The sequence below is a fragment of the Pavona decussata genome, unplaced genomic scaffold (genome assembly GCF_977016875.1).
Source record: "Pavona decussata unplaced genomic scaffold, jaPavDecu1.1 SCAFFOLD_102, whole genome shotgun sequence".
Lineage (NCBI taxonomy): Eukaryota > Metazoa > Cnidaria > Anthozoa > Scleractinia > Agariciidae > Pavona > Pavona decussata.
In genome coordinates, this window is record NW_028145517.1 from 8,123,549 (window position 1) to 8,145,631 (window position 22,083).

At 39.3% G+C, this 22,083-nt stretch overlaps 2 protein-coding genes across 3 annotated transcripts; one reads left to right on the forward strand and one right to left on the reverse strand.

Annotated features, from left to right (window-relative positions):
• Positions 1–1,307: 1,307 nt before the first annotated feature.
• On the reverse strand, positions 1,308–5,391 carry LOC146472085 (glucosamine-6-phosphate deaminase 2-like). Its single transcript, XM_085120651.1, has 5 exons — positions 5,291–5,391; positions 4,716–4,851; positions 3,504–3,788; positions 2,618–2,802; positions 1,308–1,942 (listed from the first exon to the last, which is right to left on the reverse strand). Exons 2-5 carry the CDS (start codon positions 4,837–4,839, stop codon positions 1,652–1,654), a joined length of 885 nt encoding a protein of 294 aa, XP_084976777.1. The 5' UTR covers positions 4,840–4,851; positions 5,291–5,391; the 3' UTR covers positions 1,308–1,651.
• Positions 5,392–5,428: 37 nt separating this feature from the next.
• LOC146472086 (uncharacterized) lies at positions 5,429–20,989 on the forward strand. Of its 2 annotated transcripts, XM_085120646.1 has the most exons (17): positions 5,429–6,940; positions 8,078–8,283; positions 8,785–8,901; positions 9,179–9,269; positions 9,906–10,232; positions 11,169–11,609; positions 12,020–12,181; positions 12,912–13,099; positions 13,902–14,536; positions 14,597–15,579; positions 16,171–17,877; positions 18,669–18,756; positions 19,205–19,334; positions 19,481–19,553; positions 19,919–20,002; positions 20,361–20,450; positions 20,839–20,989. In XM_085120646.1, the coding sequence occupies exons 1-17, from the start codon at positions 5,855–5,857 to the stop codon at positions 20,917–20,919; spliced, it is 6,489 nt and encodes a 2,162-aa protein (XP_084976772.1). In that variant the 5' UTR covers positions 5,429–5,854; the 3' UTR covers positions 20,920–20,989. The 2 variants fall into 2 exon arrangements, with proteins under 2 accessions (XP_084976772.1, XP_084976771.1); XM_085120645.1 differs by having other exon boundaries at positions 13,902–15,579.
• Positions 20,990–22,083: the final 1,094 nt, after the last annotated feature.

The following is a 22,083-nucleotide window of genomic DNA, read 5'->3' on the forward strand; positions in this document are numbered from 1 at the left end:
TTGTAAAAGATTGTTGTTACAAAAGTTCATTTTTAAAATTCTTTAAAGGGTTCAAGAAAACTATTTTCTTGTGGTGGAGTTCATTACTATTTAACTCTTGTCAAGGTAGGGCGCGCGTTGCTAGGTAACTCACGGCTAACTCCAAAGGTATACAGGTAACAACGCAGTTGTCTGACAGCACACAGCTGGTTGTATCCGAACAATTATTGCATTATTTATCATGCGGTTACCTTTACAGCTCCTGAGTGAGCATAAGTAATTTTTTCAGTTTTTAATTTCACTTGAAAAAAGATAAAGATAAACAAATAACAGTTTCAAAGGAAAGCAATATTCACAGCTTGGATCATTTAAATCCTCTGAGATATCCGATTGAAAATTTAGAACGACCTCCCATTTCCTGAGACCAAGTTCTCGTTTTGGGGTGGTAAGTTGTCTAGCACCCTTTTTAATGGGCAAAACACAAATGTTTTCGGCTAAACTCTAATTGCAATAAAAATTTTCCCATATTAATTTTTTTGGGGGGAACACAAGCGGTTTAGATGAAGCTAATGTAGACAAAACATATAACAATTGCACAAAGAAACGACAGTGATAATAATGGTAATAAAGAATAAATACCCTGCTAGCTTTTGGTAAAATTGTTTGAAAAACTCTAAAATTTTATGAGAATTATTAAAAATATCTGTGGCATAAACAAAATGTTGTGTATTTCGCGCTGTGTATGTTTGCATGTTACGTACAATACCGGTGGAATTTTACCGACAACAGATCGTTGAGTGGTCAATTTTTCATTGTAGTGGTTTTCAACTGATTATCGCAAAACCAAACTCAAAGAAATCCGTCTGACCAATCACAACGAACGCAAACAGCAGCATGAACCAATCAGGATTCGAAGCAAATACGGAGTCAAGCGAGGGAAAACGCGTGACACGAAAACACGATTGCCGTCACTTTAATTCTCATTGGTTGAGGAACTTACGGGCAAAGGTTTCAAAAAAAGGAAAAAAGAAACAGTTGGTCAGCGTTGTACGTAGGGCAAAACCGGCACTGCTAGAAATGACTGATGCATTATACCAGAAAACGGTAATACACTTCAGCTTGCGAGAATTCAAGTGTGAACGCAACATCCTATTCCAAATAGTCACGTGAGTAGTGATAGAACAGTATCGAGACAGCCAACACTAGGACTCACGAGTATCGATATTTTACGGGCAAACCAATGTGTGTCGACGATATTTGGTACCTGGCATCGGCTTCACGAAATGACCCCGAGAAAGTCCCCTAGCAGGAAAAAAAACTAGAACGTCTTTGCCAAAATAGTTTTCATTATATTCACTTCAAATATTTCATTATATTTTTTCAACAAAAGTAGGGAAAGTTATTTAATTTATTGTGTACATTAAGACTTAACTTACATCGCGTTTCCAAAAACTTCCTTCTACCTTCGTTATTTATCTAAAAATAATTCTTTTACCTGTTCGTCTTAAGCTTGAGTTTTTTGTTCTACTGAAAAGGAATTTGAGAAACTTGGGTCGTTTTGTATTCACAAACATTTCAGGCTTTTTAAGCACATAAGAGATTTTCAAACCGGGTTGATTCAGTTCTCACTTAGGAATAAATGATATTTTTCATTTTCTAAGTTCTTCATCTATCATTTCATGCTTTTCAAATCTTCTGCAGATGACACTGACTTAAGCCTTTTGGCGCTAGGCGGAGCAGTTGGATCTTGTGGGTCCTCAACCAACTTGTTGTGAACATCCATCAGCCCTTTGAAGTACTTGACCGTGCGCACCCTCAGCTCCATCGTAGCATCATCATCAACAACAAAGATGGTCTGCGGGTGCTGCTGAAATGCCGACACTGTGTACATGTGATTCACGCCTTCCTCGGTCGCGTACCTCAGGGCATGAGCCTTCTTAACACCACTGATTAAAATCAGAACCTAAGGAAAGAACCAATTTTTTTAGGTCCTAATATTGACATGCGAATTCTCTTCACCGTTCTTGGTATATGTCTTATAGTACTAGTTGGGAGAACTTATTTAAAATTTTCAAACTCATTAATAATTCATGAACAGAAAACGAAGGAAATTACTACCATGAAGGAGGTTTCGAAAAGTGATCTTAATTACCAGAAAATTTGGTGAACTTACGCTTGAATTTGTCCAAGAATTATTCATGGTTTGAGAAGCTCAAACTCTCTAAAGAATGTTTCATCGTGCACTCTTTGTCTATTGGAAAAACTCATACTCGTACTCGTACAAGAATCAAAAGATCTCTTGGTAGGGGAGGAATCCCATATTACAAATGATGGTTGATCACCATGCCTTTGAGGGGCAAAAATGGTGGATTGGTACCACTACGGGTTCAAAAATCTGAAATGATCACCACTCTAGAAAAAAAATGACAGGAACTATTTAGCAATTCAACTGTTTTGGTACCTGTTAAGGATGTAAATGAATTTAAGGGATATCAACAAAATACGTTTTTGGGGTCTTTTTCAAAAGTTCCAGTGATCACCCAATCATTTCTATATGAGGGTTCACACCTCCTCAAACAAGCTAAGTGCCCCACATTCAACAAACTAGTCCAGGATTCAAACCATGCAGACAACATACCTCTTTAGCATCCATCACAGTAGCCACACCCACAGTCAAAGCCATTGTTGGCACCTTGGAGATGTCATCATCAAAGAACCGGGCATTAGCTACGATTGTCTCCTTTGCCAAGGACTTGACACGAGTCCTTGAGACCAGTGACGAGCCTGGTTCATTGAATGCGATATGACCGTCACTTCCTATTCCTGTAGAACAACAGAAGAGTACATGTACGTTGAGGAAACAAAGTTGTTACAGATGGCTAGGTTAACCTCAGACTAATCCAACCTACGTTCAAATCTGACATCTAGCGTGTTGTGGGCTCCAGACAAAAATCTTTGATTATTTTTTACCAGCATCATTGGGAAACTACAATACTGACTAAATGTGTAGCTCCAGAAAATACCCACTCCCACACCCCCTCCCCCTTCTCCCCACCACACACAAACTATAGGGATTGAACATTCCAGAGGGGTTGGGTGGGAGGGGGCTCTCAAAGGCCAAAAAAATGTAAAAGGAAAATGAGAGGCTAAATTGCAATCCCAGAGAGGTAGAGGGATCTTAGAAAAAGTTCCTTTCATAGGGGTTATGGATAATTTTGGGAACATTGCTCAGGAAATAAAACATTATATAGAACAGACGAAGTGGCAGGTTGGTGCCTATAGAGTAAGTATGTCAGACTTTTTATCAGGTTTTTGGTTACTCCTCTTCTATAACATTGAGCACCAGTTTTCATCTGACAATTCATAGCATCTGATTTTGCACCACAGGATTTGGTTTGCCAATTGAGAGCACGCAGAAATTAGGCAGTAGATTATTTAAACATAAATAACTTTGCACATGTTCAAGGTTAAGTCACACCTGTCACGCATTTGTTATCTGACAGGAAAATAAAAATGACATATACCTCCTATGAACAGATCAATTCCTCCAGCTTTCGTTATCTTTTCCTCATAACCGTCACATTCCGCAACCAAGTCTTCTGCATTCCCATCCAAAATGTGTGCATTTTTGGGATCTATGTCAATATGCTTGAAGAAATTCTCCCACATGAAAGAATGGTAGCTTTCAGGGTGATCACGGGGCAGCTCAACATATTCATCCATGTTAAAAGTCTTGACATATTTGAAGGAAACCTCTCCTTTGCTATAGAATTCAACAAGCTTCTTGTACATTCCAAGAGGTGAACTACCTGAAATATGATTTGAAATAGGCCCTTTGCAGCTATTTACAGTCACATGGTACAAAATCCACCATGCTGGAGTGCAAGCTATGCACTGGGAAAAACAAAGAAAATTCAAGATTTGTCTTTCCAGCATGATGGATTCTGTACCATGAGACCGTTACCTGCAAAGGGCCAATTGGACTACTCACTTAACAACACTGAAGCAGTTTCAGATGTTGGAACTAATACCAAATGACACAAGAACAAGGAAATGGTCTGTAATGGAAAAAATTTAGTCTTGTTCTTTATTTGCATATCACAGACCTAGGCAATCAATAATAATTTTTACTTAAATGTGGACAGAAGAAGCTAGTTAAGTTAGCTCTTTTATTAATTTACTTGTAACAAAGTACATAGAGTGTATATACAGTGCAGTTCCAGAAAACATCCACTCCTCCCCCTCCCCCCCCCCCCCTTCGAACAGATTATTTGAAAGACCCTAACCCTTGGAAATCCAATTTAGCTTCATACTTTCAACTTTTTTTTTTTTTGGGGGGGGGGGGCCCTCTAAGCATTGAATTTCAAATTCCCTCTGAAGTGATGGTAGGGGAAAGATTTTTCAGGGGTATAAATATTTCAGGAACTACACATTGGCAAGTGCAAGTGCAAGAGAGATGATTGACAGGTAATGTGATGTTAATATTGTAATTTTTCCATACAACTTTCACACAGGTTATGCTAAAGTTGCACGCCAGACACACAGGTAAATGCTTCTACTTAACACAAAACCATATACTTTTAAACCTATTTTGATAACACTTTGCTGTAAAAAAAAAATGCCCAAGTGGTTTCTATAAGTGCTTCATATAGCAAAATTTGGACTGCTATGAAAAGCATAAATATTCCTTTCACCACAGACCTCTTCAGCCATGTAATAAATAATTCCAAATATACCTGTTGGCAGACCAAGTACAAAAAACTTGTCAGGTCCAGGGTTAAACTTCAGGATCTTGTTCCGTACATACTTAGCTGCCCACTCTGACACTTGGTCATAGTCATCCAAGATTACCAGCCTCATCGATACGGATTTCTAAAAAGAAGAATTAAAACTGGGTTGGTCATGCATTTCATGGGGATTGTTACCTCATATTGCCTGAGGGGGGGGGGGGGGGTCAGTAAATTAAAACCGAATACCCAGGGGCGAACAGCATGGCAAATTCCTTCATGGGGGGAGAGGGGTGGTGCAGCACGTGCCAAACTCATGTGAGACAGTGAGAAAGCGCAGATACTTTTGATCCTCTCTACAAATAAACAGCTGGCAAAGAAAAGAAGTGGTGTTTTAAACCTGTGCGGGCGATCTCTCAATACCTTAAATATACGCTGTCAAAGACGTGAAATCTTCATGTTTCATTCAGTTTCAAGCGCGGGTCGCGTGACCCAAGAACATCAACCCTTGACACGTAAATTGGCTCATATGATTACAGTTTATGACCTTAGAACAAAATCAAGTTCTTGAGAGATATACTTACCGATTCGAACCAAAAAGAAGCAAAATGATTGCTCTCTTTTTGACAAGAAAAACGCGAACAAAAAAGCTATGCGGGGACAAACAGAACGATACACATGGGTCAGCGGGTATACTTATGACACGTGCGCAGTGTGCCGCGCGCTTTGCTGGAAAAACAGAGGATGGCGTTTCGCGGGACAGTTTTTCCAGCCGTTTTTGGAGGAGTGCTGATTTTGTTCGGCTTTGGATTCTACCACAGATACAAGCTTATTGTCAACACTGAAGAGCAGAGGCAGAGAAAGGAGTATAACATTCAAAAGGCTCTGGAATTCCGTCGCACCGTTCAGGAGAAAATCGACGAACAGAAATCCAAGCCTTGATTGTGCGCTATTTCGATTCGTTTTGAATTTTAGTTCATCTTTGGAAGGATTTCATTTTGGAATTTTGATTATTTTAAACTGAATTGAAAACGTTATTTTGCTGGAAATCAAACTCAATTGACTGTAACATGCCTTGATTTAACAGCGCGATCTCAAAATGTGACTGAGAAATTTTGGAGGATATTAAGTATTATGGGCCAGTCTGCATGACGGGGGAAGAGAAACGCACGCGATCTAAAAGATGCTTGTCGCGTAGTAAGCGTTCCAAACCCGAGAAATTTTCTGATGATGATGCTTGCTCCCAATCAACTGGAAAAGTGTTTACAGCTGTCCGATCAAGACAAACAGATAGCTTACGTCAGCCAGGAGGGGTTGAGCAGTTGGAAAATGAAGTTGCAGAGTTAACGGAAGAAATCGGTGTTAACTCTTTAAAACTCAATGTTTGTGGTGAGAAGTTAAGAAATCCCAAGCATGATGCATTTGAATTTTGTGATAATGATGATGATGACGCTGTTAATGACGACGACACAACAGGTGCTATTGGTAGTGACGCATACACCAATAAACGCAAGAGAATTAACTCTGAAGAACTTGAAGGTTCAGGCTTTACAAGAGCTATTTCCAGGTTTAAAAGGGCACGCAAAGCAATTAGTAACTTAAACCAACCTTTAGTACAGTTAGAGAAATGTGCGTATAACAGAAGATCTGAAAGTCAAAAGACGGATCAATGTAACAAAAGAAACAAGATGGAAGATCATACAAAAGGTTTGCAAAATAAAATGAAGTCTTTGCGTCAGGTGGACAAAGATGCCCATGAAGAACTGGAATTAGAAATGGAAAAAGGAGACAAAGTAAGTAACATACATGAAGGAGAAAGTCAGGATAACACTGATTTGCAAGGTCAAGATGATTTAGAGTTGCTTGATGACAAAACAGATTCCACAAGAAACCAGACTTGTCCTGTTTGTGGTATGACTTTCCTACCAACAGAAAATATGGATGCGATTAATCAACACATTAATGGCTGTCTTGATAAAGACTCGGGTAACAGGATCACAGAAGATGGTTTATCAGAACCAACTGATGACATTACTGGAGAAGAGTTGTTTTTCTGTCAACTTTGCCAAAAAGACTTGTCTAAAATGAATTCACAACGCCGTCAACAGCATATAAACAGGTGTTGTGATCAAGCTAGTAAAGCCAAAGAAATGTCACATGTAAATGAAGTTGGAGGTCAAAGTTCAAACCTGTTACAGTGTCCTATTTGTGGCAAAAATTTTAAATCCTTTAAGGTAAATAATTGTATATGTTGTGGTTCAAATTTTTTTGGTTTAAAAATTTTTAAGCCAGTCTGATTTCCATTTCCCTTTGTTTCGCATTATGGTAACAAATACTACACAAAGGAAAATAAAAACTAAACTGGTTTGAAAAATTTTAAACAAAAAAAGACATTTTAAACCAGAACAATCATATATTTTGGTAACTAATGAATTTGCCCACAAGGAAGTTAACTTGCCTTCTTCACACTTAAAGGGCTGAGTGCATAACCAACCAACCCCTGCTTCCTGGGGAGCAGCAGTGGTGAGAGCACTCACTACCCACCAATGTGGCCCAGGTTCGATTCCCAGCCTTGGCATCAGATGTGGTTTGAGTTTGTTGTTGGTTCTTATCCAGCTCCCAGAGGTTTTTACTCTGGTACCCCAGTTTTCCCCTCTCCTCAAAAACCAACATTTCCAAATTCCGATTCAATCTGGAGAGTGTCCCCATACTGTAAAGTATATTTTACCATCTTGTCATGGAATTGTGCACTGTACAAGTTTACAAAATTAATTTTTTTAATCGAATTTAAATTTAAAATCTTTATGTGTTTCCAGACCAGGCCTCCAAAAGTATGACCCATTTTCCATGTAATACACATGCATGACTCTTTTGATTTCTTTTGCTCTTGTCTTTCTTTCATGTTTGCATCACAGCTTGTAGCTCCCCCAAAGAATGATATCCAATTTCTGACCAGAACTAAAAACCATTGCCAATTTCAGACCAAGCTGGTTAAAATCTACACTGTATACCCTTTTTCTAATAAAAACAGCACAAAAACAATGTAACCTTTGGTTAAGCACATACCTCTATTGCTTATAAAAGAGAGTTTACCCACCCCCCCCCCCCCCCCTTCTCACTTCTCTCCTTTCTTCTTCCCACATTCCCACCAATGGACCGAAACTGGATGTAAAGCTGACGACGAATGACAGAACAACATGGCCAAAGGGACCGTTTAAGAGCATTTAATAAAATCAAAACTCAATACACTTAATTCCAAGATATAAATTCCAAATTTTGGCCAAAACACACTTCATGAAATTTCATTTGTCACGAACTGTTTGAGGTTTCGTTTCTCTCTATTTACACTGTACATAAACCATTCTTTGCAGTCTCGACAAATGCACCTGAAAAAATGTGCTCAAGAGTATAATGTGGGTACAAATCAGCTTTTAGAGATCATGCATCGTGAAAAACAGCAGGAAGATTCCACTGCTACAGCAGTCATTGGAACTGACCTCAGAAGTGCAACAGAGTCAAGAACTGGCCAACCTAGTGGAGGGAGAAGAAAGAGAAGAGGGGTTGTACCAAAAGTTGGGTAAGACAGCAGAATAGCTGCACCTGTACTCAACAATCAGTAAATTGATATTTGATCATTCAGTTACGTGTATTTATTGCTTCTTTTGGCATTATTTTGTGTGAGAGAAATTGCTTCTGTAACTACAAAAAGCATTTTTTTATTTGGGGGGTTAACAACCTTGCATTACGGTTTGAATGTCTGGGAATCCACCATCATTTTTTCCTCCAATAAATCACACTTTAATCAAATTGATCAAAATTAAACTTCTTGCATTTTCAACACAATGAGAAGACAGGTAATAGGAACAGAGAAAACTGTCAACTAGGTGGGGGGGGGGGGGTACCTATTAGAAAACAATAAACTAAACAAACTAAAGGAAACAAATATTTGTTTATTTACAGTTTCACAAGAGTGGCTCTTCTACCACAAATCACTTAAAGTATTAAATCTGCAAGGAGATTTGTTAGTTAATGTTTTGATTGATTTGATCAGAGGACTGTCTTTGTTCTTTCTTCTCAGTGACCTTGATGAGGAAACACAGATTGCTTTGGCGCTGTCAGCTTCCATGGCCCCACCCCCACCCCCTGAGTCGAACAACAAGAAAAGTGTGAAGAGGAAAGGGAAGAAAAATAAAGGGTATGGCAGTTCTGATGCACTCTCTACATGATGCTGTGTTTAGCTCACCTTTAGGTTCAGTGTAATGTAACAGGAACAACTTGGTACTTTACCCTCAGTCACTGCTCATAACTGGTCACTCATTTATCTATTCTTTCATCCACAGTTCAAAATATACGAATTTCATATATTGCACTTTCAAAACTTTAAATTGGTCAGACATTAAGAAATATGATCAAGGCATTCTCATAGCACTTTGTTTTTTACTAATATTTTGTTTGTGATTTTTTTAATACAGTGGAAATGAATTGCCTCCCTTGTTACTCAGAGATGATGAGACTGCTCAGAGAGCTGTGGCATTGAGAGCAGCCCAAGTTCTTTGCACCCAAGTATGTCCTGGCACCTGTTTGTGCAGTAGTTAACTTTCTCTGACTTACAATATGGGAGTCAAAAAAGCATTACTCTGTTTAATTTGTTGGGACAGCTAATCTCATGTACTCCCTGTGGTTTGATCTCCCTTCTGATTGGTTGCGGCACCATCAAAATAGATGTAAAAGAAATTAGTCATCCATGAGACTCAATGTACTTGAATGCTGAACTTAAAATTCACACTGTCTTTCAAAAATATAAACTATACTTGGGCTAATACTCTATACAAATGGTACAACTTAGCTTTTGGCTACTATGTAAATTTCAGTAACCAACTGAGTTTCAACTGCTCAGAGATTGGAGCAAAACAGAAACTCATGAAAATATTTACATGGAAATAGATCACAACTTTTAACACAGAAATAAAGATACTTGCTCATTAGTGTTTCCTTTGGTCCATTAGTATAAGTGCAGCTTAGTTTGATTTCCAGCACATGGCAAATGTTGCGGGAAAAGGAAGCAAGACTTCAGTTCCTGCAGACATGAGTCCTTCCTTTAAATCAGTTCACCCTTCCCACCATGAAACATAGTAAGATCAGCCACCAACAGCAGGGATAACATCCCAAGGTTACAAAATTGATTTCTTGTTTTTCAAGGACAACAGTGATGATGAAGATGAAATATCTTGCACTCCTGCTCTTGCACCAAGCCGATTAGTTCAAAATGTTCCAAGTTACCTGCCGCCTGTTCCTACTGGTGACATGGACACCAAGGTTGACAGTACAAATACATCAGATCATGAGGAAGATGTCAACAACCCCATGGACGCAAACAGTGGATTTGGGATTGAGAGTGATAAGGGCAGAAAAGTTTTCAAGGATGCTGCAAAGTCCAGCTTCATTGTTGACCCAGCATTGAGCAAATCATTTCTAAACTTTCTGCATGATATTGAAGATGAGGAAAAACCAGAAGCTGAAGTTAAGGTGATAACTGTAAATGTATGTGATATTTCATAGGGTGTTGTACCTTTTGTGGTTTAAATTTTTTTCTGGTCTAAAATTTTTCAAACTAGTTTAATTTGTGTTTTCCTTTGTGCAGCCACTATAATCTGAGGCAAAGGGATATAAAAATCAAACTGGTTTGGAAATTTTTAAACCCCAGAAAATTTTGAACGACAACCAACATACCCATGCCAGTTGTTGTGTCATAGCTTGCTGTATGTGTACCAAGTAGGCCTCATTGGGAACCAGTGTGCCTGCACCAGACATGGGCCTTGTGTTTCTTAAAACCTTTGTCCAAAGAAAACCCGAAGCCAATAGGTTAATTAATTAACAGTACATGGGATTGTAAGGTGCATTTCGGTGAGATAGTACAGTACTTCTCTAGTGGCAGAGTTACTGCATGTGTATTAAATCAAAGGCTTCTGTGAGCCAACTCGTGAATGCAGATGACACCTCAGTAATTGGTAAACTTGAAAAGGAAGTTTGAAGTTTCAGAAATTTCCCTTCCAAAAACGCAAAATTTTGCCAATTTCGACCAGCGCCAGAGTGAAATTACGCTACATTACAATCACTCATTCACTGCGCATGCCTGAAAGTTAACCACCCACTAACCAAAACCAACCAACCAAGTGAAAACCCCACCATGGCTATAACTCGTTCATTGCACATGCGTGCATTCATGAGTTAAAGACCTTAGACATCTGATACTTTTCCAAAAATACTAGCTGAACCTAAGAAAACTACCCTGCATATAAGCCACCATGTCTGTGATGGCAATTCTCTCCAGCCATTTATCCAGATAATATTTACCCACCATATTACCCAATTCTCCCAATAATAGGAATTATTTCTGTTTTTAAGTTCCAGATTTGCGTGATTTCATGATGCTGATGATGATTATTATTACTATTAAAACAGGCACCTCATCCCAGTCCTCTGTGGTCATTAGCAGCTCTAAAGGAAAAGCCTTCTGAGATGTTCTTTGTCCCTGGCCTCCTACCTCATGCATCACCAATCAGAGAAAAGAAACATCCTGAACAGATAACAGCCTCTGAGAGAGCAGTTTCTAACAAAAATGCTCCAAACAATTTAAATGACCAAGCTGCCAATTGTGGCGAAACCAAGGAAGACAAAAATCTTGAACGATCCAAAGAAGGGGAGGAATCTGTTGCACAGGTGCAAACAATTAGAACTGAAAACGGTGAATGTACAGAGATAACACCCTCACAAGCTGCTGATGTGGAAATGCTTTTGGAGCTTGTTGGAGAAGAAGACGTCTCTAACATGTCAATGGACTCACAACATTTGGTTGCAGCCAGTGGCTTCTGTGTTGATGAACAAGAAAACAGTAAAATCCAGGTGAATAATTCAATTATTGTTATTTAGGCTCAGCTGTGGTTTTTGTAGATCTATTACAAAAATAATTACTAACCTAAAAAGCAGACACATCAGAGGCCAGCACTGCTCCACTGGCTACTAACATTTCCTTTTACAGTCATGGGCAGAAGGTATTGAAAGGTTGCATGATGTTGTAAATTATTTTGTTTACTACTCCATATCCATAATGAAATGAAGAGTTTGTTGCTGAATTAGTTATTATAAATTATGCATATTTGTTTTGTCATATGACAATTTACTTACATGTTTATGACAGAAACAAGCAAATTTCATTTCCTGGGCTTGTGTTTGATGTGACACTCAATTCATGTACTCTTAGGAAATTCAACACAAATATGGATAATTTTTACCTTTTTCTCTGTTGTGCATAGGAGAGTGAATCTATACCAGATGGAGTTCCAAAACTGCTTGAGGATTTATCATCAATGGTCAACAACTCGCATCTTAGCGATGTCATCTTTAAACTGAAAGATGGCCAAGAAATGGTAGCACACAGCTTTATTCTATCACTGAGATCAGAGGTCCTTGCCCAGGTTTGTGTAAAAACACTTCTTTTCTCTATAATGTGTATAATGTGTATTTGCAATCAATAAAGAACCATTAGCATTCTTTAAGAAACAAGACTGTATAGGATAGATAAATGAAGTCAATGTTATTTTGAAGTGTCCAGGTTGGTTGAGACTCGTTATCATTGCCTAAGTTTGTACTTGGCCTGAAAATTTTTCAAACCAGTTCAGTTTTTATTTTTGTTTACTGACCTCACATTGAGATTTAGATTTGAGTACGAGTACAACTACGATTTAGAGATTTGATTTCAAGTTTTTAGCGAATTACTAAGAAGAAATGTCAGAGGAAGCTCCATTTTACTCCTTGTGAGCAACGAACTTGAAGCAGTTGTATTGAATAACAATAGCTAAACCCTTTTGTGATTTCAAAAAGACGAGATCACCTATGTTTCGAGGACTTGTTTTCACCGCTACACCATTCTCGCAAAAACTTGTAGTAAATGACAACAGCTATTTTGATTTCCCAGCAAACTGACACTGGTGCACTTGTTGCATGCTCTTTGTTTATTTAAAAAACTCATACTCATACCAGAATAATTATTGAAAGGGCTCCATTATCACAGTCAAAGATAAAGGAAAATAAATGAAACTGGTTTGAAAATTTTTACACCAAAAACATTTGAAATTGCTGGAATAACTTCTGTGTAGTTTTATTAATTAATGAGTTTTCATGGTTTCGTCATTTTGTTTCTTCTAGTTGTTGGTAGAACAAAGAGTTCTTTGTGCAAATACAGCATCTTGTGATTCGTGGAAAGAAAAGGTTTGCTTGAAGTTTGATGACGTGCACCAATCTGTATTTGAACCTGTGTTGAGGCACATTTACACTGGTGATGTCACCATTCCTGAGGAATGTGAATTAGATGAGTTAACAAACTTAGCTGAAAGGTAGGATTTAATTCTTTATTTACCACATACAGCTGTAATGTCCTTGCATTTTTGGTGAGCTAAGTCAACAGTTTAATGCCTTCACCTATCCATTTTTGGACTTTGGTCAACCGTTTAAAGCACTTACATGTAGCTGTTCGTTAACTGGAAAAAACAGTCTAGTATTCGTTTACAACCCTTTTCTTAAACCGTTTAATGGAAAAAGCATTAGAGTATGTTTCCCCATTTGCGGTCACATTTGTGTTTTGCCTTTGCATCAGTGATTCCTGTTTTAAAACACCTTGCTTTCTTCTGTGGTAAGGTCTCCCATTATCCTGGTTACTTTTGTTTTGGGGGTAAAGCATGCTTGCAAAAACTAAAACACATATTGACACTGTAGAAAGGGGACAATGCCATTATTTTTTAGCACATTGTTTAGGAACTCACATGAGCAGTAGCTAAAATAAGAAGAATAGAGCATTCAACATGTCACAAGCATACCTGAGAGGAAGGAATGGATTACAGAATGGGCAACCTTGAAGAAAAAGCTGTTGTTTTCTACTTCATTGTGGTGCCTTTGAAACTTTGCAAATTTCCCGGCGGCTTTTTTGTTCTCAGTAGTGGTTATTTACTTAAATCCGCATACAAATTTTCTTTTGGAAACAAGGCAAAATGGCTCAGTACAACTTACAATGATCCAGTTGGCTGATTTGTATGAGAAATCATTGATAAATACCAAGTATGAAGGAACACATTAAATTGTTTACAATTCGGTTGTAAGAAAAGTTTACTGACTTTTTTCTTTGTTTTCATTTTTGTCTAGGCTTCAACTTACTTGTCTTTTGAAAGCATGCAAAGCAACTCAGCAACAGCTGAATCAAGTATGTGCGAGCCAAGAGGATGATGGGACAGATGACTGCGTTGCCACAGATTTGGATAAACTTGAGGAGCATCTGTGGAGAGATAATGACAAAGACGATTTTAGCAGCGATGTTGAAACTAGGAAAGACAAAGGCGATGAAGATAATTTTTTGAACGATGATGATATTGAAGAGATTATGATTTTCCAGACGCAGTCTCTTAAAAGAAAAAACAGTGAAGAAGGTAAAAATTTGAAAGAGAAACAATCTCCACTTTCACCAAGACTTAGCAACGAACAAGGAATTTTATCAATAGGAGTTATGAGCAATGCACTACAGGAAAACGCTAGCAACAGTTTAGGTAATCATTCTTTATTAGAGAAAACGAAAGAGAAATCGTTGACATGTTTTGGTGAAGATAAATTGTCACGTAATCCCGCTAAAAAAGGCCACCTGTCACACAATCCTATTGAGATGGGTAACTTGTCACACAATTCTGATGGGAAAGGAAACCTTATATTCAATCCAGCTGAGGAAGGCAATCTGCTTTGCAATCCTGTTGCGTTAGTTAACCTGTCACACAATTCCATTGAGATGGGTAACTTGTCACACAATTCTGATGGGAAAGGGAACCTTATATTCAATCCATCTGAGGAAGGCAATCTGCTTTGCAATCCTGTTGCGTTAGTTAACCTGTCACACAATCCCACTAAGAAAGTTAACCTGCCATGCGATCCCGTTGCCACAGTCGACTTGTCACAGTATGTTGGAACAGATACCTTGTCACGTAACTCTGTTGATAATAGAGAAAGCATACCGCCTTGTGGTCAAATTGAAGAGATGGAAAAGGAGAAACTGATTGTACTGCATGAAAAGAGAAATGTCAACAAGGAAGAAATAGCTAAAAATGAATGGCTTTCACCACAGCATGAACATATGATAGCGAAGGAACTGCCACCAGCGTCTTCATGGAATAAAACAGATGGGAAGAAACAGGTTGCATCAGCTAACTCTAAAGAGAAAGTTGAGATACTAACGTGTGATGAGAGAGTGGTGTCACGTGACAGTCAAGAAAGAGGACCAGTGAGATCACATTCTTCTAGTTCTGAGTGGGCTTGTGTCGAAATTGACGAGCCAATCAGCGATTCAGATGATATCAAGGTACAGGCTCTGGATCACGTTCAAGGTGGTAATGAGAGATATGCTTTAGAAAGACAGTTGGGAAGAAGAGACGAAGGGCAGAACTGCCATGTTAATGAAGAGTTGTCCAATATTGATGAAACTGATGGAAAAGATTTTGAGGAGGAAAATAATGCTGATTTTACCAACATGTCAATAGATTTCTTAAATGATGATCCTGCGGTAGTAGAAGATGGCAATATAACTAAACTCGATGAAGTAGGTGGAATCCAGGAAACTTTGTCTGACTTTCAGCCCCTCGAAAGCAATGGCCTAGATCTTCCTTTGCTTGGGAGTTACAAAGAAGCGGATGGGTTACCCCTTCCAACAGGGGAGGAGAGGTGGGATGATGAACAAGACTTGCAAGGGTCCCCAAGGGAAGTAACTTTGCTGGATGATGATGAAGTGGAAGAGGCAGCTGTGAATGAATCAATTACACTGATCAGCGATAATGATGAAGAGGTTTGTGTAGTTGTGTTTAATGCCTTAACTGCACCAAATGATTTGTCTCCTTAGGGTAATGCATGCACAGGTGTATGCTTCCAGCAATCAGCCAAACACTGAAAATATTCTAATGCGTTATGGTCATTTCATCTCTCAAATAGAAATGGCTTGTAGTCTGAACATGATGAATATTAACACTGCTACTTCTTCCCTGAATGTTTGGTTTTATCCATGGAGTTGATAACATAATTTGGCCTCTGTAAAGAGATTTGAGTGCTGACTCTTCGGACATTAGCCCCTCGTCAGAGCGAATCAAGGATTTGTGGGTTGTATAAGGTTTATATAGCGAGCTTATGGGAGCATGGTAACATGGAACACAAGAGTAAACATTTATCTTTAAAATCTTACCCCTTCTCTTAATCTCCACGGGATCAACGATCTAAAAGCAGTAGAGGTTGGTTATGCACCGAGCCCTTCAATGTGCAAAAAACGAGGCATCAGGGTATACAAGACAACGAGGATGAATTCCTACCAAATAAAAGCTAATCGGTCCCCTGGATGTACTCTGTTAGTTTTCATAACAGTGAAAGGTTGTTTTGTGTTTTTTAGGTTCTCGATGTCTCTCCACCCAAAACTAACATCACTATCGTCCCAGAAACGCCTCGTGTTACAAGAAACTCTCTTCAAAGCGCCTCAAGTAAGTCTTCTTCAACATGCTCTGTTAGTGAGGAAGATGATGATGTTAGCTCGCCTTCCAAAACTCGAAAAAAGTTGAAGGATGAAGCCAATGAATATCTGTCCAAGTTGAAAAAGCGTGTGGAACGGGGCAAGGGCAAGAGACAAGGAAAAGATAAGGCTAAGAAAAATGGCAGGAAAAAGAAGCCCCCGTGTCATGGTCCCACAAAACATGCAACACCAACAAAGCAATCTCCCTGTAGGAGTCAACAAAACCAGGTTGGAATGTCTCTACTGACAAGTAACATACAGGCTTCCCCTGGGCGTTTACAGTCCCGCAGTGCTTCGCCAAGGGGGGCCTCCCCCAGGGGTGACTCACCTATGCAGAGGTCCCCCAGGGGTTTTGAAAACCGCATTGGTTCGCTAATATTGGTACAAGAAGGTTACATTTCTGATTGTCTTGAGCAGTCTCCACCGGTGTCGCCAGTTCTTGTGGTTTCACCCCAGACTTCCAATGTTAAAAGGAAAGGACAAGACAGCTCAAGCCCAGGTGTGAGAGATTTCTGTGGATATGATAGCAGAAATCACAACAATAGCGATGTAATAAGAGTGCAACAGTTGGATTTTAAAGAACCCGGTGATGTTGAAATCATAGACTCTAGTCCTGACAAAACTGATGCAGATATATATGGAGCATTATCCACCCCTTCTTCTCCCCGAGATGTTATGTCGCCTCCAGTCCCTTCACCGGACTATACTTTCATGGATCGTGTTTCATGCCCAGGCTCTCCCATGCCATGCACCTCTCCTGTGCCGCAAAACATTGTTTTATCACCAGATCCTGCATCACCAACTCTTCCTGTCAATTGCAAGCCCCCTGTGTCGGAGAGTGGACTGGGTACCTGTCCGCAGTCAAACTCGCCCGAGTCTCCCTCGGTTTGTTCATTTAGCTCAGAAATTCCTGCTGTTGGTATGCAAAGAAGAACAGAAGTCGTTGTGAGAAAACTAGACTTAGAACAGAGTGTAAACCACAAAGGAATGACGAAAACTATAAAAGTGAAAGAGTTTGATCCAAACATACCCTTAATGGAAAGGTTAAGAGCTGCTCGTAATGGTGAACAGAACGTTGTTGAAGATAGCAGTGATAGTAACAGTGATGATGGTTCCACAAGAGATGAAATTGAATCCAAGATGAAAAAGTCTCAGATAGTTTCTCCACAGCAACACAAAGATAGAAACACTGCTAATGAGATGAAAGAGCTGGAAAATATTTCAATGGGTTCAGAGTTTGACTTTTATGATGATGGTGGCTACAATTTTGACATCGAAGAGTTAAACAAAGTTGAAAATTGTTTAGAGGATGACATCGCTGAAACAAACCTTAATAAGCAAGAAGAAGGTCATTCTAAGGACAAGAAACATCTACGTGAAGAGAAGGGAGCGAAAGTAGCTGGCAAGAGGAAGATTCCTCCGAGTCAGCGGAGAGTCGAGGACAGTGATGACGAGGATAAGATACCAGAGGCCTCAAAAAAACGTGGGAAAAAGACGGACAGTCAGTCATGCAAGCCAGCAGGACAGACAGTGAGTCAGCCAGTGACACCCATGCCTGACTACCATGACATGGCCACTCCTGTATTAAAGGTATGTGGTACTGTAAGTTACTCTTTAGTAAAGGTTATATTACAGACGTAGCTGGTCCTAATATAAACTACGCTTTATGTAACAATGGATATGTCATACCAAGATTCAATACTGTTTCTCTCAGTGAGCATTCACTTAGATACACAGAACACAAAATGTGGTTGACTATATACGTTAAGACATTAGAAATCAGTCCCCTGTGTCTGCTTTTAAGAGAAATACGACGCAAAATAGACTGCTTCGAGGCTCACAGACACAGTGTCTAATTGCCTTGTAAGCAATGTATAAGTCATTTACAAGTATGTAAATAGTGCAAGTGGGTCTAATTTTCGTAAGTTAACACTGAAAGCATCACTAAGGTAGATAACTATCTATTATCAAAGATGTTTATTTTTTTTTCAGTGTCCCCATTAGTGCGCTATTATTATGACACTTAAGACGGTGCCTTCTTTTTCTACTGCGCATGCGTTCTGCACATCTCGAAATGGTCCGTGAAACGCTGATTTGCACCTTTCTAATTCAAAGGTATTTTTGCACGGTTTACGACTGGGCGGGAAAAGAGCTATTCAAATCCAAAAAGAAAATTGGGGCGTACGGCTACCCCCAATTTTCTTTTTGGATTGTAATAACCCTCGTTAAGATCTGCTTTTCCCAAATGCATAGTAAAGAACTGGACAAAAATGCACCAGTCACTTCACATTAGCTCAAGTTAGCGCAAATTAATAATGCTGAATCTAAAAGCAAAAGAGTTCTGCCGTGTTCTGTACAATCATTCCTTTATTAATTTGCAGAATGAGTTGCACAAGTTTGGTGTTCGTCCTCTTCCGAAGAAAAAGATGATCTTAAAGCTGAAAGAAATTTATGACTATACACATCAAGGTAAACCATGAAACCTGCTTTTTTTGTTATTTTCCTAGTAGTGACCTGTAGAGTAATTACTCGGGCGAGAGCCACCAGCAGAAAAACCGGTTTTGTCATCGACGTCGCAAATCTGTATTCTTGCCTAATCCTGTGAGGTAATCCCAGTGTGCTTTGCTAGCTCTAGAGTTAGTGCACGAGGGTATCACATTGCTTAGGCGCTTAGCGTTTTTTTTTTTCCGTTACGACTGTGTATAATCATATCAAAGTACTTGAATTATTTTATCTCAACCTCTAATTCTAACAGGAATCTGCTAGACTCATGTACCCAGTCCCAAAACAGCCCGAGTAGACACTCAGTATTGCGTCTTGTTGTGTGTTTGCTTTGGGTTTACATCCGCTTCCGCCCAACCAAACTGATGCGTTTTAAAAAGTCTTCACCAGTTTTTTTTTTTCATCTCCGTTATAGTTGAACCACCTCCGCAAGAAAATAAAACAGAGCATGCTCCAAATGCTGATAAACCGCTGTCATCGAATGTCGTGGAATCAGATGCTGGTGACGGAGTGGAGGGCAATGGAACGGCAAGTAGTGATGACAGGTGAGCTGGGGGAGGGTGGGGGTTGAGTGTATTGTTGACAAGGGCGCCTTTTCCGCAATCGTTTTTGGGCTCTGTAGTTACTGAATCCTTCATTTAAGGCTTAGATTGTTCACCAGAAATCCTTATCCCTGTGTCTGTTTGAATAGTGACGAAGAAGACACAGAATTTGGAGACTGTACAGTGATGATCGAAGACGAGGTTATTACCGCTTCCCAACAGGTAAGGAACACTATTATTACCATGCAAATCTTCTAAAAATTCCAATGTACAAAATGTGATCATAATTTTTATTAAATTTTTAGTTGATAAGAATAGGAAAGTAAACTCCATTAGAAAGGCAGTTTTGGGGTCTGCTTAGTCGGAGGGTCGATTATCTTATTTATATAGAATTCAATTTCATCCAAACGGGTTGAGCCTGCGAATCAGATCACATATCGGTTGCTAAGCAACACAGCGTAAAACTTTCGGGAATACTTGTGAGGAAGCTAGGAGTGTTTGCGGGCTCTCCGATACAATTTTGTGGCCTAACTTTACGTAACTACAGCGAAGAGTCATTTCTTTATATGCTTCTTTCCCTTACACAGGTAAATGGAGGCAACCTGAAAGAGAGACTTACAGGCTACATTCAAAATAATACCGAGCTGTACAGAAAAATACTCAAATTTCAGGTGATTAAATGCAAAAATACTTGTATACTGTGGGTAACATTTAATTCTTAAGATTATCGCCCTCGCAGGAATTTACAGAATGAAATTTAGACACAGTGAAGGAGGCTCTTACGGTTGTCCCAGTAATAACCACACTATAGAAACGGACCCACACCAGGGAGACCGTATCACAGTTTGCATGGCAGGGGCTAGAAAAGGGGGGGATTGGGAGCGTGCGAAACGAGACAGGTAGGGGAGGGTTAAAGAGAGGGAAAAGGAAGGGCCTACCGTAAACCCATTGTTTTCTTTGTTTCTCTGCGTTCATCTGGTGTGCGTTTGTTTGTTTGTTCATGCTCTTTTCTGCTTTCTATTTTCGCAGCCACAGGAGTTGGTCTCACTGCATCAACAGATCAAAGCTGATGGCCTTAACTGTCCTCTAGGAAAACTCGTAGATTTTCTGGATGAGCAGGTAAGAGGCTGGTATGATTAAACTTGTCATTTCATTGGGCTTTCAAGGAGTTCGTCTTCACCGCCAGTCCAGCGAAAACAAGAGCTCCGATATCAAAATATCTGTGGTTATAGAAGTTGGTATTTTGGACATCTTCCTTAAAGCGCGAGTCAAATAAGTTCGAGAGGGGTAACTTTCGCGGTCATTTTATTTAAAATTCTTACAGGCTCTTGTCGACTTTCATATGCTTTCAAGAAGTTTGAATCTGTTCAGAGTTAAGAATTTACTGAAGCTCAAAATTTAGCTCTCGTTTCATCTGAGACTTTCACACTTTTGGCGACGCTCGTACTCTATTGCTGACTCGTAACAATAACTTCTCTTACATGACGTCACGTGTTTTGCGTTTCAGTGCATCACTTTCACAACTGCTGGATCAAGATCGCGGGCGCCGAGGAAGCGAAGAGGAAAAAAGAAAATAAATAATCAGTGATAATGACTGCAATAAGTTGAAATTTACTAAGCCATTCTAGTGGTCTTAATAAACTTGTTTTGTTACTTTGCCCTTGACATTAAAATCAGAATTATATTTAAAAAATAGCTTTTTTGCTGAAGTGTTACTGCATTAAGCATTGCAGTGAAAGAAACCAAACTGACCACAGGGATGACACTACAGGAAAAGCGCAATTTTAATCAGGCCAAAAAAATATTTGAACTAGCAACTTATCTTCTTCCAGGGTCAGGGCTACAATTATTGTTCATTGTAACGCTGACCCAGAAGAAGCTGACTGTCTTTTTTTTTTTTTTTGGCCTGCATGATTAAAAATGCCCCAGTGTCGAAATGCCATCCTTGCAACTAGTTTGGTTTATTTAAGCGTAAAATGGCGTCTGGCACGTGCATCTGTACAACTAAAGATAAAGGAGCAAAAAGTACCAGTAGAGTTCGTGCAGGGCTTAGAAACCAAACCGTTCGCAGCTATTGGGGAATTCTCTTTGAGGGATCGGGACCAACGAAGTAATTATTTCCCATATCCTACCTATTAATCTATAGGTCACCATGGACCAGTTGATTGGCTAATAAAGGTCACTATGGGCCCATATTTGCCAACATGGCTCACCATAGGTCAATATCGGTCACCACAGACCAATGTTGGACGATATGGGTAATCATAGGATAGTATTGGCTAATATGGATTACCACTGGCCTATATAGGCTAATATAGCTTACCAGGTACCAATATTGGCTAATGTAGATCTCCATTGGCCAACCGGCGAAGGTTTTGTTTTGCCGCCAAATCCCAGAATGTATTCGTTAGTAACTTCTAGTTTCGTTTTGTCATTGAAATCTCTGTGACAAGACATTAGTCATTGCAACAGAAAGAAACTGTAGATTTAAAAACACCTGCATGTAATTTTTGCATGCACTTTAGGAAAAAAAAAATGACAAACGTCGACTGATCTGTCTAGACTTGCACATATAGACCTGTAAGGAGACTGACAGTTAATCGCGGAAATTTCCTTCCACTGGTTCGGTTCGCAATGTTTATCATTTCATTAGTGTCAAAAAGAATTAACGCTGCGGAAATGAGGCGTATTTGCATTTTCTTGTCAAGATAATTTACCCTATTTTATTATCGCTCTGTTTAGCATTCTCGGT